General features: G+C 38.6%; 1 protein-coding gene and 1 long non-coding RNA gene across 4 annotated transcripts in view; one reads left to right on the top strand and one right to left on the bottom strand.

The window, feature by feature from the left end:
* Cntnap5b (contactin associated protein family member 5B) overlaps positions 1–26503 on the bottom strand; it is a 903684-nt gene that overhangs the window by 278255 nt on the left and 598926 nt on the right. For all 3 annotated transcript variants that reach the window (XM_087580549.1, NM_001047873.2, XM_087580550.1), the window contains 1 exon segment: positions 20196–20396. In XM_087580549.1, coding sequence (XP_087436675.1) covers positions 20196–20396 — 201 coding nt within the window.
* Positions 403–3550, top strand: LOC148001539 (uncharacterized). The gene is made up of 3 exons (XR_015635436.1): positions 403–448; positions 587–721; positions 2526–3550. It is a non-coding gene; the product is annotated as an uncharacterized LOC148001539 (long non-coding RNA).

The raw sequence follows: 26503 nt of genomic DNA, 5'->3' as shown, positions 1-26503 counted from the left end.
TACAGAGTTTGTAGCAGTGTTGGTGTTTACCTTTTTTCTTTAGAGGCATGCAGAATAACTTTAAGTATTAAAAGACCCCCTCCTAGAAAGGGAATTGTACAAGCCCAAGGCCCTCAACTATAGAAGTAAAAAGTAAGTTTTTAAATACACAGACTCAGAACTAAAATAAGCCTGGGAAAGTTCAGATGTGTCCAAGCTTTGTGGGACAAGCTGACCCATCATTTAGACGAAACAGACCAGAAAAGAAAACAAAATACAGAAACCAGTCTAAATTATTGATATTGCTTTATGGGCCACCTAACAAGAGATAAGCCCCTAACCCCTGACATTCCGGATGCCCAAACCTGCACGTATTCTCTTGCTGTGTGATAACCTCATTTAAATAGCCAATTGGGTGTAACCATACATCCGTGCCTCACTTGAATCCACCAGCCATGCATCTGCTTCTGTAAGCCTGCTTCTGCTCCCCAATACCCTTTAAAAACCTGTCCCTGGTTCTGTTAGGCGCGCCAGTCTTCCGAATTGACTGAGACGCCCACAGATACCTGTGCTCCCTGATCAATAAAAATCCTCTTGCTGATTGCAGCCTGTGGACTCGGACTGGTCATTGGGCTCCAGGATCTCCCTCCTGAGGGAAGATTCTCTCTGAGAGTCTTACATATGGGGGCTTGTCCGGGATCAGAGATCCTCTGCCCAGAGACTGCCGACCACCCACCGGGAGGTAAGCTGGCCAGCATTTGTCTTGTCCTGTCTTGTCTTGCTTTGTGACTTGTTCTGTAAATGCTTAGTTACTTGGCTTGGGTTTGTATTTGGGCGGGCCAGAGAAGGAGCTGACGAGCTCGGACTTCTCCGCCACAGCCCTGGAAGATATTCCAAGGGTGTTTGGAGCCCAGTTTTTTGGGGCTCAGCCTGTATCGGAAGGATACGTGGTTTCGGGTTGGAGGAGAGAGGAGAGAGCCGGATCCACTGAAGGATCCGGACCCTCGGTGCCTTCATCTGAATTTTTGGTTTCAGTTTGACACTGAAGCCGCACGGTGCATCTGTCTGTTGCTTGTTTGACTGTTGGAATTGTTTGTCTTCTTTGTGTCCTAATTTTCTTTAAACATCTGTGGAAATTGGTTATAGGATGCTTTGTCTTGGTCTTGTTTGTCCAGTTTGTTTTCTGTGGTATTGTCCAGTGTCTTTTTGGCTTTTGTTTTGTTTTTGGACTTTGGACAGACGACTGTGTTTAAAATCTTGGACTGACGACTGTGTTTGAAATCATGAAACTGTTTGCTTTGTTTGTCAAGGAGTTTTACTTGGTCCTCTTGGTGCTTAACTTGGAAATAATTTGCTTGAGAAAAATTGTTTTCTGCCGGGGAGTTTTATCTCCTCCTGCCCAAGGAGAGCTGCCCCTCTCTTTACTCTCATTGTCCAGCCCAGCTGCTGTTAACAGTTGTGTATGAAGAACTCCAGATTAGCGAGTGACCCTGTCTGAAGCAAACATTAACAAGAACCTGAAAGCTTTCCCTTGGATCCTGAAGAAAATTTCTCCCTGTTGCTTAAACATTCACAGCTTCTAAGGAAGGGACAGCACAGATTAAAAAAATATAGGGGCTGAGGGTGGCAAGCATGCAGGCCTGCTAGCAAGCTGTAGGCTGCTCATGGACAGCAGCGCAGCTCTGGCCAAGTCAGCGTAAGAGGAGTTTCAAGGTGATGAGGCCGGCTGGGGTTGACGCTTTGACAACAAAAAGATAATATAGAGTTAGTGGTTGTTTTATGAGACTTTTGGCCCTGAAAAAAAATAATTCTAGTTGCTGCTTTCAGTGGCCAGATCTTCAACACTTGCTCACAGAAGGAGAGCGTTCATTAAGAGAAGTTCTTTAAGGGAGCCTGCCTTATCTGCTGGCCCTATTCCAAGAGAGGAGTTGATCTCCAACATTAAGTAACCTTCCCTGTTAGTCATCATTGACATGGAGAATGCCTTTGATCCTATCCCCACAGCAGCCAGTTCCTGCCCCTGTGGTCAAAATGCCTCAGGTTTGGGGGCAGAGAAGCCCCTAAAATAGTTTCAAAAAGAATCTACAACAAACTGTGAAGAACTTTGTTTTGCCAGTCAAAATTTAGAATTGAAGCTTTGGCTGTGGCCAAGGTCAGGATTAATGTTTTCTTTTCCATGGGCCTTTAACCCAGTGAGACAGTTTGGTAAAGGGCTGCTACTGAGGTCCTGAAAGTCCCAGGTGAACTGGTTACAATTCTTTTGTCAGCCACTTGGCATCTAGCACCCAGGTCCTAACCATCTCTCCATCCTTTTGTTATTAGTTCTTAAGTCCACAGAGATAGTTGGTAACAGATCAGCTCCCTCTCTGCTTGCCGTTCTGTTTCACAGACACAAAGCTTGTGCTTATTTTTACAATGGCCTTTTTGTCCCAAAAAGTCCTCCTGGTTTAGCTGTGTGACTAAATGCTATTTGTCCTCTTCAGTGGGCCTCTATTCTCTAGATTCTCTTCTTGTTTTCTCACCATCCCACTTGAGATGCTTGTTAGTATCTGTTACAGGTCTTCTTTACCACTGAGGAAAGATGGAATCCTGCTAGAGGCCAGAAAGAATGTTGCAGACATGGATGGAAGGCCCTCACTCCTGACTGTTGACTTGATTACCCCTGAAGGTAGGGAGTGCTCCGGGTCTGCCACCAGGCTCCAAGGGTGGGTCTCCGAGGGGCTGGAAAATGCCCCACCAATCTGGCTAAGATAAAGAAAAGATAAAATTTGAAGGGTTAAGCTAAGTTGCTGAGAGTTAGTGTAAGTTGCAGAGAAAGTAAAGTTGAAGTGCGATTAAGTGGACAGCATCTAATAGCTGTAGAGGAAGATTCAGAAGATATGAGAGAGACTAAAGAAGAGAAAGAGAAAAGAAGGTAAAAAGAGCAGGAAGCTAAGGAAGAAAAGAGACAAAAAGAAAAAGAAGCTAGAGAGCTAAAGAGGGATAAAAGACAGGAGAGGAACATATACTGGCCACAGTAGTTAGGGAACCTAGGAAGATAGTACCTGGCAACAGAAGAGAATTCCTGGCTAAAGATCAGTGTGCCTATCGCAAGGAAAAAGGACACTGGGTCAGGGACTGCCCCAGGAAGAACAAGAGGGGCCTCTCCAGCAGCCCGGAAGGCAAGCCTCTTGGTCCTAGAGTCCTGGCTATGCACAAAGATAGAAGAGAAGCCCGCCCAGTTGTTTTGTGAATATGGAGGCCCAACACTCTGTGCTCCTACGCCCAAATGGGCTAGTGTCCAGCAAAAGACCTTGAGTACGGGGGCTACTGACAACAAACGATACTCATGGACTACCCGAAGAACAGTGGACCTTGGCGTGGGCCGGGTATCCCACTTGTTCCTTGTGATCCCAGACTGCCCCTATGAGTCTAAACCCTGCAACCCTGCTCCTGGACCCCGACCAAGACACCCCCCTTCATGACTGTCAGCAGGTGCTTACTAAAGCACAGGGGTGGCATAAAGATCTGACTGGCCAGTCACCAGAGGGGGTAGATGCCATCTGGTTCATAGATGGGAGCAGCTTCTTACAAAAGAAAAAAGATGGGCTGGGGCAGCAGTGGTAGATGGAAACAGTCATTTGGGCTCAGGCCCTACCAGAAGGCACTTCTACTCAGAGGGTAGAGCTCGCTCCCCTCAACAAAGCCCTTGGGCTGAGAAAGAGACTTAACATCTATGTGGACAGCACGTATGCCTTTGCTACAGCCCATCAGCAGAGGGGACTGCTGACATCTGAGGGCAAGAAAAAAAGAGATTCTGGCTATGTTAAGGGCCCTCCATGACCCAGCCAGGCCGAGGAAGGGACTCTGGTACACCTCAACGAGAAAGAAGATACTGCTACAATTTTTACAGGCAGAGGCCATGATAAAACAAATATATCAATGGACTCACTTAGGGGTAAGCAAACTCATCCAGACATTTTCAAAAACTAAATATTATGTCACAGGTCTCAAGTATCTCGTGGAACAGATAGTGCACTGATATATACCATGCCAAAAGGTAACTGTTTTCAGGAAAGTTGACTGTGGTAGGAGGCTCCGTGGGGAACGGCCTGGATACTACTGAGAAGTGGACTTCACAGAGATAAAACCAGGAAAATATGGTTTCCTAGTCTCCTAGTGTTTATAGACATCTTTTCAGGAATAGATAGAAGCTTTCCCCACCAAACAAGAGATGGCCTCTACAATCATCAAGAAGATACTGGAAGAAATCTTCCCCCGATTTAGAATGCCCAAGGTAATCTGGTCAGACAACAGCCCTACTTTCGTTGCTAAGGTAAGCCAGGGTGTGGCCAGGTATTTAGAGATTGATTAAAAATTACGTTGTTTTTACAGACCTCAAAGTTCAAGACAGGTAGAGTAAATAAATAAAATTTTAAAAGAGACCCTGACCAAATTGACCATGGAGACTGGCACAGACTGGGTGACACTCCTTCCCTCTTGCTCTTTTCAGAGCAAGAAATACCCCTTCCAGATTCAGCTTTACCACCTTTGAGATCTTATATGGGGCCTCAGCTCCCCTGACTATATTAGATGATGTTACTGAACCAGCATCTCATAATAATAGTGATTTGTATGCCAGGCTAAAAGACCTACAGGTGATACAGAAAGAAATCTGCTCACAGCTGACAGCAGCCTATGCCCCAGAGACCCCTGAGACATGTCATCAGTTCCAGGTCGGAGGCTACAGCTACACTGAGCCCAGACACTCGAGCCTCACTGGAAAGGACTGTACCTGGTGCTGCTGACCACCCTGACAGCCATCAAGTCTCAGCCCTCACCAGCCGAGTACTAGCTGTTGGGGCTGAGAGCTGGGACCTAGAGGGACACTCAGATCTTCAAAAAGCTCCCTAGACTTACATATCAGATAAGTGGATACATCAGAGACGTGACTGGGAGGTTGCTATAATGCTCACTTGAGGAGTGTGTTTTAGAAACAAGAATTTCATGTTTGCCCTGTGTTCCCTCGGGATAGGTATAGGGATAGGCTTGATTTTTATTGCTAATTATGTAACATTACATATGTTAGTACTCCTAACACTTCTTGGGACTGTGCCTCAGGGATCACAACCTATATAAGTTTAGAAGTTCTAAAAGACCTTGGTATATAGGTTCAGATAGTGTCCAGATTAGAATCCTGATGCTAAAAACTTAATAAGACACAAAAGATGAGAATTATTTAAGGCTATCTAGGTGCTACAAGGACAACACAAGGACATCTGCTGTTGCCCTACAATACAAGGCTTACAAAAAATTCAGAACTGCCATTGACTCAGATATAAAAAAAATAAAAAAGACTTTTTAGCTGACATCCAAGAATACCTAACCTCCCGCTCAGAGGTAGTCCTTCAAAATAGGAGAAGATTAGACCTGATATTCCTTAAAGGAGTCTGTGTGCTACACTAAAAAAAGAATGTTGTTTCTATGCAGATCAGACAAAAATAGTAAGAGATACAGACTTTCAGTCATTCAAACTTTTGTGCTGAGACAACAGTATCAGATGGTGAAACAACAAAAAACAGAGGTACCTTAACCAAGTTGAGTAGAAGATTCCACTCAAGGACAAAAAGAAAATGGGGGAATAAAAGACCCCCTCCCAGAAAGGAAATTGTACAACCCAAGGCCCTCAACTATAGAAGTAAAAATTAAGTTTTTAAATACACAGACTCAGAACTAAAATAAGCCTGGGAAAGTTCAGATGTGTCCAAGCTTTTTGGGACAAGCTGACCCATCATTTAGACGAAACAGACCATAACAGAAAACAAAATACAGAAACCAGTCTAAATTATTGATATTGCTTTATGGGCCACCTAACAAGAAATAAGCCCCTAGCCCCTGACATTCTGGATGCCCAAACCTGCACGTATTCTCTTGCTGTGTGACAACTTCATTTAAATAGCCAATTGGGTGTAACCATACATCCGCGCCTCACTTGAATCCACCAGCCATGCATCTGCTTCTGTAAGCCTGCTTCTGCTCCCCAATACCCTTTAAAAACCTGTCCCTGGTTCTGTTAGGCGCGCCAGTCTTCCGAATTGACTGAGACGCCCACAGATACCTGTGCTCCCTGATCAATAAAAAATCCTCTTGCTGATTGCAGCCTGTGGACTCGGACTGGTCATTGGGCTCGAGGATCTCCCTCCTGAGGGAAGATTCTCTCTGAGAGTCTTACAGTATCATGAACAGTATTCATAACAGGTAAAGGGTCTATGTAGGCAACGGCTCAAATTCTCCATGTCCGTTGAGATAAATAGGTGTTATCTTCAACAAAAAAGGCCTTAATATCAGATATGGAGAGTAAATAATAGCCCTGGAAATACCCCTAATTGTTTATGTGTTTCCTGAGGGACTCTTGACCAAAACCTCAATTATGTGTAACCTGTTTCTGGTACTGGAGTTTTAATTGCTGATAAGAAGTATCTAGTTGAAGTATTGTTCCCCTAGTTATTTAGTTATTTCATTTAGGTTTTCTTCATAAATGTGTATATTTTAGGAAGTTTCTACTACAGTAAACTTTCATACAATTCCTCAAATGGCCCTTACTATTAGCACTTCCTCCTCATATTCCCTCCCCTAGTACTCCCCCCACACATTTAATCTTGTGATGGCTAACTATGATAGTCTATTTGGTTGGCTTATGAAATGCCAAGTGCATTAGTGAGGCATACTTCTGTGTGTGCCTGTGAGGGACTTTCCAGAGAGAATTAACTGAGAGGTGAGGATCCATTGCAAATGTCGTTGATACTATCACTTGAACTGTAATATTGGACTAAATGAAATAGTCAGGGAAGAAACCAAAGGAATGCTGCCATTATCCCCTTCTGGTTATAAGGTGTGCTAATACACAAGTAGCTTTTCAAGCCAACCCCACTGCTATTTTTTCTGCTTTATTATCTCAAACCAGAAGCCTTCCTTCATTCAATTATTTCTGGTAATTTCTGTACAGATGCAAAGTCTTCATATATGGAGACAATAGTAACTAACATCAGAAGAATTTTTTGCATTTATTATTAGTCAAAATGAGTAATTGCTTCATAATGCTTGGAAATGAACCCAGGGATACATAAAAATGAGACAAATGTTCTACTAATAAGCTGTACTTTTTCTCTATTTTTTAAACTAATCTGGACATGTGATAGCAGCAGAACCATATTTTTGTTTAGCCAATAATACTATATGGTAACTGTTTTCTGAGGAGGTAGGGAGAATGAAAGAGGTAAAAACATTATTTACTACATTAACAGATACCATGCATCTTTGGCTGGAAAGTATCAAAAATAAGTTCTTTCTGGGCTCTGTTTTATCTACACTTTTCATTCTTTACTCTGGCAAGCAAGAAATAAACTCTGACATGCATTTTTACTAAGATTGTTTGGTTCGTTGGTGTAGAAATATGGGAGCTGTGGTAGAAAAAAAAACACTTGGGGTCATGAAATATAAATTCTTGTGAACAGGGGTGAAATGTGTGGCCCGTAAAATGTAAATTACTTGTTCACAGTCATAAAGAGTCAATGAAAGAGTCTCACTGGCCAGGAGTTTCTATTTTGTGATATGACTGTCGGCCTATGAATATCCTGGCAGCAATCTTAACAAAGTGCACTTACTCAGTCAACTGCTCTTTTCTACATTACATATGTTAGATGTCGGGTGCTTATTGGTGGGGAAGTGATGTTCTACTTATTCAACAGCTACTCAGTAAGTGTCTTTTATATCCAACTACAGTTCTAGGCATCTGGGGGTAAAAAAATAAATGAGACAACACAAATACCCTTTATTTGGATCTCATCTTCTATTCACTTGGGCAGAAAGCACACAGTAAAGAGTAACAGAATAGACATTTCATGTCAGAGGCTCCTGGGTCCCCTGCAATGTTTCAACCCCCTTGTCAGACCCTACTGGGTCTCTTGCAGGGTTTGACCCTTTGCTGAGCCCAGCTGATGCATGTGGAAGCCTTTTGTTCCTAACAAAGGATCAGTCTGGCCTGGTACTGACACACCTGGCCACACCTGGGAGGTGGTCAATTCGCTCCTGCCTTTTGTCTTCTCGACCTTTGTCCTTGAGATTTAGGCTGGTTTTCCCTGATTTCTCCCTAGTTAAATCAGGTCACATAGTCAGTCTTTTGTTACCAAAGTCACGAGTCAGGGTTTCCCACTGTGCTTCCCAGATATTTTCTATCTGATGAACTTGGGTATATAAGTGGTGAGTAAAGCTACAGGAGTCTCTTCCTCTTCTGGCTTGACACGAATAACGTGTGTGTGTGTGTGTGTGTGTGTGTGTGTGTGTGTGTGTGTGTGTGTGTGTGTGTGTTTCTTTAATCCCGCAGGCTTTCACCCAATTCTCGGTACTATGTCGGTGTGGGCATGGGGCACCAACAATTTCAGTCATATATAAAATTCTAAGTGAGAGCCAAATAACAAAATAGATTCAAGCACACAGAAATAGAAATGGAACATGCAAGAAGAGAGAACTTATTACAATGGTGTAAGAATAGACCAATTTTAGCAAGAGACATAAGTGGGGCAATGTGGAGTGGGTTTGTGAGAGAATCTACCACTCACAATTTCACAAGTCTTATAGAAGTATTCGAGGTTTCAATTTCAAGGCAGAGGGAAAGATCTGAAACCTAGTTTCATATTATTTTGAAAGTAACGTTTTGTATGCAAGGCTGGTTGTGGGATGTAGATTGGTATAAGAAAAGAAAATAAGTGTACTGCACCATTCCAGTAAAAGGAGATGGGAGGGTTGCAAGGCAGGTCATATAAGTGGAAGTAAAAATCTGTAAGTCTGAGCGTACATTCATCTACTCAATGGGGAATGGAAAGGAAGAAGAGGTTCTAGGTTTTGAATTGAAATTTCGGAAATAAGAGAGCTATTTTGTTGCATGAGATATATAGCCCTGTGAGTGAATTTGGACAGCTAAAAGACATCAGAAGTGGAAGTATACTTATTAGAAAATGGGCAACAATACTTCTAAAAATAAATAGTAACTCATATGTATAAGTAAATTAAAGTTAAGGTGGCTTATTTTTCATTGACCTAAGAAGAGTTAAACTCCAAACCTAAGTTCTCTCACAGAAACTGAGAGGGGTCATATTATTTTCTGCTGGTTGCTAAGATCATATTCCCCGAGTAATGTGTCGAAGATAGTGATGTAAATAGAGCATCTTAGCTATCTACCATCTCAAAGCATAGCATATATTCTATTGACTATACCTAAGACACAGAGGAGGAGATCATAGTGAACCTGAGTATGGGACTCAGTTAATAAAGTGCTTCTCGAAAAGCACAAAAACATGGATTCATTTATCAGTGAAAACTAAACCAGATTGACTGATTCAGGCCTGGAACACCAGCATGTGGGAGGGAAGGTTGGCCTTCTCCTCAGATATTTGGCACTTTCAAGGTCATTCTGCAATACATATGACCACATCAGCAAACAACAACAACAACTGCAACAACAACCGCAACAACAACAACAACAGAAACCATATGTTATAAGCTTATAAGTAGATTACATAATAACTAAGATCAGGTCATATGATTCCAAATTTCATGCCCAGTTCTGGTTTATATGCCTATGTCTTAGAATTGAAAAATTGGATTCTTTTACCTGTAGGCACATTTGTGGTAGAGTAAGTGAACAAATTTTATCATAACATAGTAAGTTAAATGCAGGCTATATCATGTAAAGGTCTGAGTTTTCATACTTTTACGATACATTGGTCATTTAAATAATTAGTGATCAAAACACCAACTTACTATGGTTAGAAGTATAACTATTAAATGTACATAGGATATTTATTTCCCATTAGCTATGTATCATCATCTGTGACTTACAATAGGTTTCTATCTTACTCTGACTTCTGTTCTTACTTTCTGCCTCAAGCAAATCACCAAGAATCTATTATCAGGGGAATATTAAGGGACGTGGTTTTCACAGCAAAATACACTGACTAGATTCATTATCAGTCTTTATGATTGTTTTTAAAATGTGTGTATGTGCATGTGTGTGCATATGCATGTACATGTGCGTGTGCGTGTGCATGTGCGTGTGTGTGAGTGAGAGAGAGAGAGAGAGAGAGAGAGAGAGAGAGAGAGAGAGAGAGAAGCATAGAGAATGTGACATATCTTATAATCTAAGTAAAATCTGTGAAACTTTTTCATTTGGCTGACTATCCTTCAAGACATCTGTCCACAAGGGAGGATAAGGGCAATAGAGAGGGTGAGGGAGACATAGAGAGAGTTCCTAAGGGGAACTTGTGGGAGTCATTTCTCCTCTTTCCTCATTTGAGTCCCTGAGATCCAAATTAGGACATATGCTTGCAGTCTGTTTCCTTACTTGCTGAGCCATCTTGCTGGCACAAGTCTCTATGTTTAAAGATTGTAACAAAGTCCTATAAACTTCCTCTATTTAGGTTTCTAGAAAAGACATATGGAGTGCCAGACTGAGTTATAGTTGGCTCACAAATGACCGCAAAGACTCCAAAGGCTTGACTGAACTGGAGTAAGAGAGAACTTAATTTTTTGTCCTCCATTTGTTGCATTTTCTGAAGTTAGTCTACATTAAAAAGAAGTAGAATGATATATGGTCTATATAAAATCTGTCTTACACTTTCTTTATTAGGATAGAGCAACATAATATTTTCTTCATCTTGCCTATGGACCAATAAAATGACTGTCTTCCCGGAATCAAGAAGAGCCATAGTGAATGCTGCATGTCTTATAATCTAAGTAATAAATGTAAACCATTTTCATTTGGCCAACTCTACCCTTCAGGACATCTGTCTACTCAACTAACCAACTTTATAAATAAAACAGCAATGAGTGATTCATGTATCTGACTGAGATCTGAAACACAGGGCTGGCTGAGGCCACATCCAATACCCAGCAACAACTGCCACTATGTGAATGACAGACCCATCAGATAGCTGTATCTAGAGGCCCCAGAGCTCAGGAGAAGAGGAATGGATGTTGTAACTTTCATAGCAGAATTCTTAGCACATGGTTACACAGTAGTTGATATTAGAATTAGGTGAACTCTTCATCATATAACTGAGATTTCGTTATGTAAATTTCTTTCTCTTCTGAAATGTTTCCTTTTTTTTTCCTCCTTTTTGATTAATGATAGATTGCCCACAAAGTTTCAAAACAGACAGAATTGTAATTGGTTACCTGCACTTAGAAACTATAACATAGACCAACCATCTCACAACCTATTATTCTATCAATGATGATGGTGATGATGATGTTGATGATGAAGAAGATGATGATGATAAAAGTTATATATAGTCACTAATAATATTCAGTGAAATAATATGGTTGAAAATGGAGTTAAGGACCAGGTTCTCTGTATGTGAATGGCAATATTATTAGTGCTGATGAGCATGGTTTGTAGAAAGCATAGTTTGTTATATGGATTCTTTTTTTTTTTTTTTTTTTGGTTCTTTTTTTCGGAGCTGGGGACCGAACCCAGGGCCTTGCGCTTCCTAGGTAAGCGCTCTACCACTGAGCTAAATCCCCAGCTGTTATATGGATTCTTATTGGACATAAAACATAAATAACCTTTATTTTATTTTATTTTGTTATTTTATTTTATTTCTAGTGAAACCAGGACTCATGTAGTTCAAGTTGGCTTCAAGCTAATTACATAGCAAAACATGACCTTGAATTCTGAATCTCTCTGAATCTACCACCCAAGTTCTGTGGTTACTGACATGTGTGACAGAGCCTGGTTTATAATTAATATTTTAGTAATAAGAACATACTACACTGATTTTTATTATAATTATCATGATAGTAAGTTTAACTTGGAAACAAAAATAATGTGTTCCATTACGAAATTTTTGTGTCATGTCACTTTGCTCATATTTCTCAGTTATATTCTGTTCTTTTTCCTGTTCTCATCTTCTGCTCCAATTTATATTTCTCCACAGTCTTCCTTTGACTTCTATACACACACCATAAGCATGCATTTATACATCCATGTGTATATTATGGTTATGTATAGACATAATCTTGGTACTACATATGGGAACAGATATGCACTATTTATTTTTCTGAGGCTGTCTTATTTCAACTAACGTAATAATTTCAGTACTATCTGTCTCCCTGATAATGGCACAATTTAGTTCAGGATGGCTGAATAAAACACCATTATGTGTGTTTCATTTTCTTCATCCATTCATCTGTTGATAGGCACCTAGGCTACTTCTATATCTTAGTTGTAGTAAATAATATGCCAGAGAACATGGATATGAAAGTATGTCCAATAGGCTGTCTTAAATCTTTTAGGAACATACTCATAGTATTTAGTGGATTTATTTATTAAATTCCATTTAGTCTTTGTTAGGCTTCTCCAAACTACTTTCCATGTAGGAAAGCCTATATAGAAGAGACTATGACAAGCAAGAGAATATTCTGGGAATGGCTACTGATTTGGATGGCTGCCATAGGTGTGTTCTGTGAGACTAATTTCCAGGCCTGACTCTCCCTGCTGATATGTCTTTCCTGCCACTATTATATAGCATCAAGATTCCTGAGCAGTCCACCGTATTAGGCAAATTACTTTTAGATCAGTATGAAAATGTACTTTCATATAACAATATCATTTAATGGACTTTATAGGATTCCTAATTTGATTTTGAGTTTAAGGAAAAGTGGTAAGGAGCTGGTTTTAGTTATTTGGCCAGAAAGATATAATAAAGTTAGAATCAAGAATAGAATGTGCTCAACCTCATAGTAAGGAAAGACTGAATAATGAGTATAATGAGCTTTCATAAACCACACTAAGAAGAAAAAAAGAAGGCTTGGGACAGATTTATGATTAAGGAAGCACCGTCATTTTAAGTCAAGTTCAAGGTGCCATAGGTGTGCATTATGATAAAGCAAGGCCATGGGAAACTGTCCTTTGATCTTATAATGAGTTTATAGAATGAAACACTGCTTTGAACTTAGTATCTACATCTTCCTTTAACTCCCTTTTATGTAGTATTTTATCTGCAAGGAAATTTTAAAAAGAACTTTTGTCTAAGTCTAAAAAGCTAAAAAATAGAAAAATAAAACGGCTGTTGGGGCTCTGCTCTGTCCACCAAATGTGTGTATATGTATATGTATATGTATATGTATATGTATATGTATATGTATGTGTATGTGTATGTGTATGTGTATGTGTATGTGTATGTGTATGTGTATGTGTATGTGTATGTGTATGTGTATGTGTATGTGTATGTGTATATGTATATGTATATGTATATGTATATGTATATGTATATGCATACGCATACGCATACGTATATGCATATGCATATGCATATGCATATGTATATGTGTATATATTTGAATATATATGTGTATATGATGTGTATATGTATATGTCTGTGTTTATATGTATTTATGTCTATGTATATATGTTTATAGGCCTATATGTCTATAGGGATATATGTCTATGTCTATATTTCTATATGCATATATGTATATGAGTAATGTATACATGTGTACAGGTGTATATGTGTAATGTGTATATGTGTATATGTGCATATGTGTATGTGTTCATTTATGTTATATATGTATCTTCAATATGTACATATGTATATGTATATATCTCTTTATATACATATGTACCTGTATACATATGTAGGTATATGTGCATGTATATAAGTATGCATGTGTATTGTGAAATTGATAAAGTAAGCAGTTGGACCCAGGCAAGAAAGTAAGAGATAGATAGAGAGATAGATAGATGGATAAAGGGAGTACATGACTTTCTCTCTATTCTTTTTCATCATGTCAGTCTCTTGAATGTTAAAAGAGTTCAGCATTTCTTACCAGGCAATCTTGCCAGCCTCATATAATTAAGTTTTGCTCCCATCAGCACTATCAGTGCTAACCCTAGAAATCACCTGCTTCTTTGAGGAAACAGTACGGCAGATACCATACCTCATTGCCTTCCTCAGGTTGCCTAGGTGTTGATCTGGCTCTCAACACATAGTGTCTGGATCCATTTATATTTCCATCATTAGTGTAAAACCTTCACTGGCTCTTGCCAATATTTGTCATTTTCTTCACAGCTGCCACTTAAATTTCATTTCAATTCTCTTGTAGCTAAGAATGCTGAACATATTTTTAAACACTTACTGGTCATTAATGCTTCTTTTTTTTCTTTTTCTTTTTCTCGGAGCTGGGGACCGAAGCCAGGGCCTTGCACTTGCTAGGCAAGCGCTCTACCACTGAGCTAAATCCCCAGCCCCATTAATGCTTCTTTTGACCACAGGGCCAAGCTTCTGTTTTTATTTCACTGTTTTATTATTCAGGGGTATCATGTTATAGTTAAAGAACATGGACTTCAGAATCATTTCTACCCTTGCATATTGTATATGTGTAGGCATACCTGCAGTGGGAGGATTGTTAGCTGACAAGAGTAAAATAATATGGAGAGGACCTGAGAAACTTTAGCTTAGTTTGATTGGTGCAGAAAATCGTGTGTTCTGTGAAATGGCACTATTGACTCCTGGTGACAATTACGTCTTCTCCTGATTCCCCTGAGTTTGAAATTGTGGGCACAGAAAAGTGGGCATTTTGTGTCTGCCTTCAGTGATTTCAAAACACTTTCTATTTACGTCTGCATAAATTATGACATAAGGGTCCACATGCTTAGAAAATCACAGGTGCTTGGTTTAGTCTCACTGACATACTCTCACAGCAGCCTTTGAATAAGGAAAGAATTATTCCATTGATAAAGGTTTCTGATTACTTCTGGACACTTGAATGGTGCCTGGTTACCATGCCACAACTCATTGTTTTTTACCTCATCCATATTCTCCCCCTTTCTCTCCTTTCCAGGTATATTTGTCTTTATACCATCCCTTTCCTTGGATCCTTTGGAGCTAATTAAACACAGGCATAAATTGTTTCTTTCCTTTAGATCTCTGCTGCAGAGGCACCATTATAACACTCCTCCATTCAATACACCTCTGATATCTTCTCACTCTCTTGTCTCATCCTCCTTTGAGATTTTTTTCTCAATCTTAACATGTAGTGGCCTTGAGGGATATGAGTGACTTCTTTTGTTGTTTGTGTGTGTTTTCTGTCATCCTGACTACTACCATATGTACATGTATTCTGTTTTAATTTTTTATTCTTATTTTTTAGTGTTTACTTCTGAGGGCCCAGAAAATATCTTGATACTTAATAAACAGTCAATAAGTACTTAGTTCACAAAAAGAAATAGAAATTCTGTTAATTGGTTTTGTTTGATACTAATACTATGGACAAAGACATTTTCCTTTAGGGAATCTTTATGGCCCCTCTCTATGAAACATGTAGTTTTCTGCATCACAATTCCTCACTTAAATGAACATTAGTTTTACAAACACAGGAAGATAAATACCATGAGTAAATTACACAAGTGAGTTTGTAGATGTACTTGGGTATAGCAAAAATGAATTACCATTTTATGGTGTACACAATACAATACCTACTAGGTTGTGTATAAATAATACATAGTCAGTCCTGGGCATTCCTGGGAAACTGTTTTCTTGAAAGCTAGCAGACACTGAAATTGTAGACTATTACAGATCTTCATATACTATGACACAGTATTTTCATGCAATCTGAGCATATCCTGTCTTCTACCTTAAATCACTGGTTACAAGATTGTGTTTTAGAAGACAACAAATGATAGTTTTTGGTATGTCCACATGAGTGAGTGTGTGTGTGTGTGTGTGTGTGTGTGTGTGTGTGTGTGTGTGTGTGTGTCTGTGTCTGTGTCTGTGTCTGTGTGTGTAGATTCTTAGTTGCATATTCATGAAAGTATAAATGATGAAGTAAAAAGGGCAATTAATGTCATGATAACTCTCAAATAGCAATCACATTTTGGGCATTTAAATCCCATTGGAGTGTGACCAGGTTAAGCAATTCACTACAAGTTGAAATTTTTGCAAGCCTAAAGGAATAATTGGAAGTGATTGAGTGGATTTCTAGCTCCTGGAAGGTAGACAGAGGTTCTGAGTATGGGAGGTAATATACTAGAGAGTTCAAGAAATCCTCACAGCCTGCCTATTTGCATGACAATTTTGCTTTGCAAATGCCTTCTCTTTAGAGCAAACCAAAGTAAACTCCAGTTCAGACTGTCTTGCTACTATATGATTTCAAATAATGGAGTCTGAATCTCTGATGGCTCTACATGTTAGTTAGAGTTCTCTCCTAAAGACAGGTCCCTCAGAAAATGAAGCTGTGTGGAAAGAGGTTTGTTAAAGCCACAATTCTGAAGATTTGATTTTGTGATGATTTCCTTTAGTGCTTTGTGTCTATGGTTGAACAAAAGGAAGAAACAAACTTGCTATGGTTTTGGTCAAGGAACTAGGGAGTCAGGACTCAGTCAGTGAAGTGTTTACTACTTAAACATTAAGATGAAGTTAGGTTCCAGAGTCAACATTAACAGAGTCAGAGAGGACTCAGAGATGATTGCACAAAGAGTACCTGATGCACTGAATTGAAGACCTGTGTTTAGATTCCCAATACCCACAGTAAAATAAAGGTATAGCTACATATGTCTATAACAGATAGATAGAATGAGAACCTGAGCATGGTGGAATGTCCTGTAATTTTAGTGCTGGAAAGGTGAATGTAGATTCCTGTGGTGTGCGTCTCTGGCAGGCTACCAGATTTGGTGAGATCCAGGCCATTAGAGGACCCACTCTTAAAAAACAAGGTGTACCATGTCCTCTGGAACACACACCCAAGGTTAATTCACAGGTACACAACTGTAACTGCCTACACATATGCAGGTAAACGCCCCCCCCCCATACACCACATAGTGAAAAAGAGAAAAAGGATAAATTAATGTTATGTCCCCAGTGAATGAGTTTCTCTCACTCAATTTAACCTTAAACTTTCAATCGCTCACTACCATCACCATTCTAAAGATCAAGTCTTTAAAGATCAAAACCATAGCATGTATTCCAGTATGAACTTGTCCCTTGTGGCATGGATCATGAACATCTGTATTTGGGAGGAAATCTCATATTAAACTTTTAAACTAGAGTGTTAAATTCAATAGTATATGTGAAACAGATATTAGGACTGTTTAAGGAATCTAATGAAGCATCCTTGTCTCTACAGAAAATATAGAAGGCTGTAGCACTGAGTGTTTTGGCTTCATTGCTTTGTTCTCCTGGCTAGACCTAATATAGCACACACACACACACACACACACACACACACACACACACACACACACACACATGGCAGTTTAAAAATTAAAATCCCTTGGCTACCTCAAAGGCTGGGCATTCCCAAACCTTCCCCTTACACTCCAGGCCCAAACAGTGAAATGGCCCCATTGGCCACTTACTTGAAAATCTACATGGCTGGATGGCTCTATTTCCTGTCAATACTGTGTTCCCTTCTTCCCCTACTCATGGCGATTCTCACTCTTCCTACCCTTGCAACTCTCAGAGTCCTGACCTATGCTCAGCCATTGGCTGGTGGCATCTTTATTGATAGATCAGAAAACCAATTGGAGGCAAGGCCCTTTCGAATCTGGACAAACAGATTCAAAGTATTAACACCAATATCTAACGGAAGGGAACTTGGTGATAGCTAGGATGTTTAATGTCCATTTATTCTGGAGAGCTTTAGGAGGCTTCCCTTTAAGACCATCATCATTTCAAGGCTTTGTCTATCTTGTCTTCCAAGAGGAATTTTTCTTTTCTTTTTTTCTTTTTCTTTATAAGCCATATGTCTGAACACTTGACTTCCTGGCTGGGGCTCTGATAGAGGTGGTAGAACACTCAAGAGGTGGAACCTCCTGGAAGGAATGGGTTGTTAAGACTCAGGTATGGAGCAAAACATAGTTTGGCACTGATTCTAACCTAAGCCTTTGCTAACTTTTATGTACTGCTTCCATCTGACCACCTACATACTCCTTACCCATAAACAAATCTACTTCATACCTCCTCTGCCTTGATAGGCTGCATCACCTGTACCAAGGACCAAATTAAACCCTTCCTCTCAAAAATCTTTCTGTCAGATATTTTTGTCACGTGGAGGAGAAAAGTAACGGATGCAAAGAGGTAGCTGACCAGGTTATTGATCCATCAGAAAGGCCATAGCTTTAGTAATGATTGCTCTGTCCTTTACATGTAAATATTGCCTAAATTGAGTCCTACTTCATTTCCTATACTCATCATTTACTGGTTCCTTGACTCTGTCCAGAGGCAGAATTCTTGCAAGGTGATGTTGCATGAAAAGTATCTCAAACTCAGCCAGGGTCCACTGTATCCTAATCCAGATATAAAAGGCTACTTTTTCCCTCAGGGAAATGTGCTCTGGAGCACTACACTCTGGCTACTTCAAGGATGTGAAATGCTACTCTGTAGCAATGACTTAATCTTTGCATAAAGCTATGGCAAGCAGCAGCAAATATACCAGAGCAAATGCAAGAATCGATGGGAGTTCCAGGGTGTATTTCCTGTGGACTACAGAAGCATGGAGTTTCCAGGACACAGCTTTCATTACAGACATAGCATATCACCTAAGCTGGAAGTTATGGGTAGTTTGGGAGTGAAATATCACTGTTACAGTTAGAAAACAAGAATGTTAAATGACCAACTGCCTGAAAAAAAAACAGTGGTACACCATGCATGGATTCCCCTTGCCTGTCATCCCTCTGCTCGAAATGTGTCTTAATGAAGATAATCAAGCAAATCCTAGAGCTTGAAGATAGAGCTAAGGAATTGCTGTGGGATCCCGAGACTGTTCCATAAAGATGAGTGCTACAACACTTTCATATTTCTCAGGAATTTGCACAATTTAAGACATATTGACCATTTTGTGGCCTTGGCTATTTTGTCCTCTCCATCTTTATTTTTCTACACAATAAGGAAAATCATACAATTACATGCTCTTTATAAGTATTCATTGATTTGTGGATGAAGTAAAAACATCTGGTTTTCTTAAACACATGATTTTTCTGAAAGCTGTCTTATGAGAGGGCATGTGATGTTTTGCTAAAAGCAGACATACAACAGGGTACATGATATTTAGAAATAATATGAATGGAAATCTACAATAAATGAAGTTCTTTCATTCACAGTAGTATAATACTTAGCTGGTCTTCACTGGTCTTTGTGGTCTTCACTTAGTAGTAAGAAATACAGCAAATAACTTCTAATGATATTTCAGCTGATTATGGCTGCTTCTGCAGATTAATGCTGATTTGGCAGAATTTTGTTATTTCTGCTTTTTCTTGCTGCCACTACTTACTCTGGGTTGGTGTTTGCTGTGGAACTGCACTGCTGGTATCATGACAACAAAGAATGCAGCCATCCCCATAGAACTACTTCTAAACAGGTCTACAACATCCTTTTCCCATTAACTTCTTTTCCTTCAACCTCTGGTTGGTTGAGTTGAAGGGAGGTTGAAGTATTTAACATTCCTAAATAAAGTAGGATTTGAAAAAAACCCTAAGAATTCAGATGGAGCTTTGCACAGTATGTAACAAAGAGTAGAGTGCTTTGAAATAGGAGAGTGAAGTACAAGGAGGATCTCATTGTCTCCATTGCCATTTGTATGTTTCTTTCTTTTTCTCTCAACTTGGCTCCTTTACTTCCGCCCTATGTTATCTGCTTTCTAAAGTACAGAGGAAATGCTATGGCAAGAAGACTTCTTCCATAACACCTTCTTACCAACTTAAATCCACCTCCAAATGATATTCGAAACATTTCATTTTCTTGCATTCAAACTAGCAGTTAATGGCAAATTGCAAGCTATGGCAGCCTCTATAATCCCAGTCTCTGTCTCTCTGACTCTGTCTGCCTTTCTATCCCTCTTATGTGCATGCAGAAATTAATACTATCAACAAAACTTGTTTAAATTTTTCTTTGGTGATACTGTACCGTCATAAGATTCCGATCACTGCTGCCTGAGTTGAGAGTTGAAACCCGTCACCATGAGTGCCTGAAATATATTTTCATGTTTTTTTCTTATATAACTCAGTGACAGTACCATATGTAATTGGTTGGGCTTCCAATATCAGTCATTAAGAATTATATCCTTTCAAGACATCTTTTAAATTGAGTCTCCCACTTCTCCAGTGACTCTACCTTGTATCAGGAAAAATATAGCCAGTATATTCTCTTGTAGGTTTCAAGGTGCCATGAAGAAGTGTAGAACCTTACCTGGTGTGTTCAGCAGGCGAGATCTCCTGCAGTGGTATGTCACCTCCTGTTCACAGTACTCTGAGCCATCAATCAGAGCCACCAGCTGGTCCATACTGCCACCATAGTTTAAGGTCATAGAATAGGGTTTCTCTGCATTAGAACCCTGTACTTGAGTCAGCTCTGTGATGTTGTGCTGAATCGTCATCCAGATCTTATCCTCTGCACAGACAACAATGCAAAACTGTAGAAGTTAGAAGTAAAGAAAAAGGAAGTATATATAAACTGTAGGCAATCAAAGTACAATGGGGTCTCCACCTAAGTGCATGATATTTAGAAATAATATACAGACAATGGGATGAAAGCATTGTATTCCTTATAGAAGAACCAGAGACTTTCATATCTTATAGGGTTTTACCTCTGTTTAATAAGAAGTAAATAATTTTAGGAACTATGCTTTTGAATTCTTAGTCCACAAGTTTTATACTGTGTATTTAATGTTTATTAATTATTTTAAATTGTCAAATACAGTATTTTTTCCTCATCTGTAGGGAGACTTTTCAAACTACTTTCTTAATTATGTCAGTCAAAGATGCTCAACTTTCATATATAATATGGTACAGAATTTCCATATTATATATACCCATTTTAAACTTTAAATCATTCTCATACTACTTTTGATATGCAGCAAAAGATAAATGTAAACAGTTATTATACTCTACTGTAGAAGAAATTTTGACAAAAACAAAATACCTCTGCAAGTTCAATACAAACACAGCACTAGAGGTTAAGTTGTTAAAAATCCATTTAGTATCGGGGTAAAAACAACAGCTACAAATGATAAGCAACTGTAAAATGATGAATCATTATCAAGGGTGAAGCTATATCATGTAAGCATAATTATCTGAGTATTAAGCCTGAGGTGACAAAGAAATTCTGGGTATGCTAGCACATTCTTATAATTCCAGTACTTGTGAGGCAGAGAGAGATGGACCCCTATACCTTGCTGAATAGAGAGCCTAGCCTACTCAGAGAGTGCCAGGCCAATGAGAGTCCTTTCACTGGAACAAAAAGAAGGTTGGAAAGATGGCTCAGAAATTCAGAGCGTATTCTGTTCTTCCAGAAAGTCTAAGTTAAGTTCACATAATCCATATTAGATATTCATAACCACATTTGAACCTAATTTTGGGGGATCCTATGCTCTCTACTAGCTCCCATAAACACTTATACTCAAATGCAAAGGTATTTCCCTAATACACACATACACTTTTTTAAATCTCCAATGGAAAAAGAAGATGAATGACATCAGCATAATGTCAATTGGGTTATCATCACCTGGCCTCAAGATACATGCAAAAACATATGCACAAGGATATGCACAAACATTTATGACAGCTATTCTTTGTTCCCAACTTGACTACGTCTCAAATGAACTAAAACCCAAGCAGCTGGATAAACCTGTAAGGCAATTTTCTTAATTAAATCTTTTGAAGTGGGCATACCCACCCTTTAATTCATACTTTTCCCTAGAAAGATCCAACTTTGATCTGGACCATCGGTTCTCAGGGCAGCCTATATAGGGGGGCATGAAAGATGGGAGATTTTATTGTTTATCTCCCAGTAAGCACTCTTGCTGAAAAGTCCATCCGCTGGCATTAGAGCTTACATCTTTGGAATTGTGACATTTACTGAAAAGCAGCTGAGACATCCAGCTTCATGGATTACTGTATTATTTGAATTTCTGTTAGTAGACAGCCGTTGTTGGACCAGTTGGACCACAGCCTGTAAACTACTCAAATAAATCCTATATTTATATTTTCTGAACGTTGTTTCTCTAGACAACCCTGAATAGCATAAAATTCATATATACATACAAAAATTGTCTGGAAACTTTTAATATGGATGAAATCACACACATTACACCCTTTTAATAAGAACAAAAGGAGAAGACATGGAAGAATATAAGATATGGGTAAGAGGTAAGAATTTGGTTTTGAAATGTAGAGAGATCTCCACTTGAAAGTTACTTTTGGTAGTAGGCAATTTAGTGTTGTGAATTAAAATGTGACAGTAAAACAGGGCAATTGTGCCCACTACACAAGAAGCAGTAGGACTGCAAGTGTGGGGCAGAAACCAAGACCAGGCTGGAGAGGTGGCTCACACTTCAAACAGTCTACCTTTCTTTCAGAGGTTCAAGTTTCATGGTATAAACACATGTAGTTCTAGTTCGAGGGGATGCAGTGCTATCTCAGGCCTCTAAGGTGACTGTATTCTGAAGTGCACATACTGACTCACAGATGTGCAGGATTAAAGATAAATATTAGAGTTGCAAGGGACTCCGTAGAGTATATTCCGAACTAGTGTAATAACTTGGGGAAAACATATTTATTCAACTTCACATGCAGTTTAATTCTGTATATCATCCTAAATAAAGCACAGGAATCAACAGGAAGACTTGAAAAGCATTTGTCCTATGAGAAATTTTCCAACATAATTACATTATTTCTTATAGATTCTAACAGCAGAAAAGGAACTAAGCAGAGAAATTATATGATTTCTTCCATCTTCTATACTCTTACTTTTAAAAATGGGGAAATGAATGCCCTATTTTCTTAAAGAGCAGTAACTCACATTTCTATTATAGGGTACTTCCAGGAAACATGCTTAATCCAACTGTGTTTACTAACTATATATAGTAAGATTAGTATCATTAGCATTTAGTCTTTAAAAGAAAGAAAAGAACTGACTGGTTGGATGTCCTGAAAATTCTTCCCAATGATTCTTTCTGTGACCTGGGGAAAGTTGTTTCATTTCCCTCCATTCATTCTTAATATACTAGAAGAAACAACTTGGTTTTTAGTTATTTTCTAAGAATTTTCCAACTTGGGAATTATTCTCCTATTACCAATTAAATTATGCTCAGTGACTGTGAGTCTTTCGGGGAATAATTTCCCAAACCAACTTGTTGATAACAATTATGTTTCCAGAGAAATGTGTGCTTTGTTTTTTGAAATAGGATTGAACTCTTTTATAAAGTCTAATGAATAAACTAATTCCATAGAATTTTAACTCCTAAAATAAAATGATATAAACTCATATTGTTAAAATTGTTGAAACAATATTCATCTGAGACCCCACCAATGTTGGTAATGTCATGCAGAGGCATTTTCTCAATTATGTTAAACATCCACCCTTTCTGACCACTCTTGCATATGTCAGGTTCATATGAAACTAGCCAGTACAATGTAACTGTACATAAATATGATATAATTAACACAAATCGCTGTCATTCAATAAAAATATATTATATATTGAGAAATAAAGTGGACAACTTTGAACTTATCTTGATGTTTAAAGGAAGGTTTATGTTTATTACTAAGGTACATTGGTGAATCCATGGTAGAAGTTCATTGAGTTATTATGTATTAATTTTACAGAGATGACAGCCTGAATCACACACCGAAGAATGAAAACATGTGACATGTGATATTATGAAAATTATAGCTCATTGGCTAGTTTACTTTCAGTGCATTCCTGACATATTCTTTCTCACTATCATCTATCTATCTACCAGTATTCTATTTATCACTCTCTACCTACCTACCTGCCATAACCAGAGTCAGAGTTTCAGTGCATATGCAATAGCTAATAGTAGATAGCTAATAGTAGATAGTTCATCTTAGAGATAAACTTCTTGGCACAGAGATAAACCCCTCTGCTGTAATTTCCAGATTAGGTTAATTGAGGAGAGAATAAAGCAAGTATCACAGTTCTATTGAATAGAATTCTTAACAGCACAATAAGGAATAGGCGAGCTAAGCACCAACTTCCATCCCTTTCTGGGTGCATCCTTAATACAAATGCAATATGACCAGCTGCCTCATGATCCCAATACCAAGCCTTTGCAGTGATGTTTATCAACTGTCAACAAAATAAAAATTTCTTTCCTAAAGTTCCTTTATGTACTATAGAAGGGAGAAAATGATTAAAACAATATGGTGGTTCAAAAAATGTAAACTCAAGCTGCCTTTGTCATGATGTTTCTATCATGGCAACATAAAAGTATGTGATAAATCAGATCAGGAAGTAGGCTCTTGCTTTTACAAATCTGGGAGTGCTTTCTTGGAGGAATGGAGAAGACTTTGGAACTTTGGACAGAAAAATAATTGAAAGCTCAATGGTCCATCCTAGGAATTGAGAAGACAGTAGTGATGAAAGCAATGTAGTCTATGGAGTCCCAGTTAACGAGGTTGACGGGAACCATAATAGAAACTGTTATAGAAACCATTCATGTCATATTTTGGCAAAGGATGTGGCTGCTTTCTGCTTTGTCCTAAAAATGTCCTTGAGGCTAAATTTAAAAAGTAATGGACTAAGGTATTTGGCAGAGAAGATTTCCGGACAGTCTAATATTGGCTCTATTATGTTGCTATATGTAAACATCAACTATGTAGGTCTACAGTAAAAATAGAAAAGTCAGAAAGAAATAAAAAGGGTACAGATTGAAGAGAAAAGAGGCTTTAGGTAATGTAATTTTGGTGCCAAGGCCTGTGTTAAAAAAAATTAAGAGCAGACCAAATTTGCACTGTAATAAAGGAAGAATTCCCTCAGAGCAAGACCTCACTCACCTAAACTTCCACTTTGTGAAAAGGCCTGAGGGAAATGGTTCTCAACATGAGCCCTGACACTTCTGGGAGTCGACCTTGCACAGGATCACATATCAGATATCTTACATATTAGATATTTACACTACTATTTATGGCAGTATAAAATTATAATTATGAATTAACAATGAAATAATTTTATAATTGGGGTCACCACAATATGAAAGATTATTTTGAAGAATTACAGCATTAGGAATGGGTTCTCTGCTCCTAAAATGAAATGAGAAAGAAAAGGAACTTGAATGTGGGCAGTCATCCTAGTACTATTGCCTGTGTATTTCCTGTTTTAGTTTTATAGAGGATATAAGAGTAAAAGTTTTATGGAACATTCTTTTTTTTTTTTTTTTGGTTCTTTTTTTCGGAGCTGGGGACCGAACCCAGGGCCTTGCGCTTCCTAGGTAAGCACTCTAACCACTGAGCTAAATCCCCAGCCCCATATTCTTACACTCTTAAAGATAATTAGTTAAAAAAACATGTTAAAGTGAAGACCATGTACAAAGCCCCTGAAATGGCATGAGGCCCTGAAAGACTATTCTTAAAGCTGTGAAAGTATGACCTAGATTATGTTGAGTACCTCAAAATGTTAGAGGTGTCAGAGCCATGGGATATTTGACTAAGAGACCTGAGAATGCCTTGCAGAATCTGATTGAGAGAGTTCTTCATTTTGCCACAGCAAAACTGGAAAGATAGTCAACATGAGGCTATAGGATTTGGAGTTTTCCCTTGTGATTTTCTCCCCTGAAGTAGTTCATTATTTCCTTATTATGTTTCCATTCCTCCCTTTCGGAACGGTAATGCATATTCTATAATATTGTACGATGGACATATGTAATCTTCTTTTGATTTTACAGAAATTGCTTTTAGGAACAGAGAAGAATTTGGAACGTAAAAGTATAGAGATTATGAATAGCTGTAGGGATTTTGGATGTTGACAAAAATGAATGTTGCATTATGAGATATGTTCAAAAGTCTATGGGCATCTGGAAGTAGAATGTGTTAGTTTAAGTGAGAAAGGTCTGTATAGCTTTGTTGTTTGAATATTCCCTGTCCAGTTGGTGCAAATATTTAGAAAAGATTGGGAGGTATGGCCTAGGAAGGTGGTTTGCCATGGGGATGAGCATTAAATATTAGAAAGAATTTCACTTTGCTACTGCTTTCCCACCTTCTTGCTTGTGTGTGTGAGCTGAGAAATTACAGATATTCCTGATGCTATGCCTTTGTTTTACCTTCACGAGCATAATGCTCTGAAGCCATAATGCCAATTAAATGCTTTTTAAAAAATAATTTCCTTGGTCATACTGTTTTATCACAGCAATAGAAAAACAACTAATATAGATGAGAAAGACTGACTGATGTTTCTACCTGTTTTGAGTGTCCACATATTACAATTAAATGAGGGATTCCAGGCAATCAACTTGAGATAGACTTGTTACTATTGAAGAGAATGGATTACCAAGTACCAGTGATGTCTGGTCGGTGAAGACAGCCTTCTATAATCCGCAGGGACTAAATGAGAAAGAGGAAATTTCCTTCTACAAAGTATTAGAAGCTAGGCTTGGGCTGAGACACATGAAGAGACTAATTGATGATGATTAATTGTGTTGGGTACTTCCAAAGCTACAATTCTGTGCCTGTGTTACGTGCATGGGCATGTATCATAGTTCA

The sequence above is a fragment of the Rattus norvegicus genome, chromosome 13 (genome assembly GCF_021556685.1).
Source record: "Rattus norvegicus strain SHRSP/BbbUtx chromosome 13, alternate assembly SHRSP_T2T, whole genome shotgun sequence".
In the NCBI taxonomy this organism is placed as follows: Eukaryota; Metazoa; Chordata; class Mammalia; order Rodentia; family Muridae; genus Rattus; species Rattus norvegicus.
This window is presented reverse-complemented; position numbering and strand designations above follow the sequence as displayed.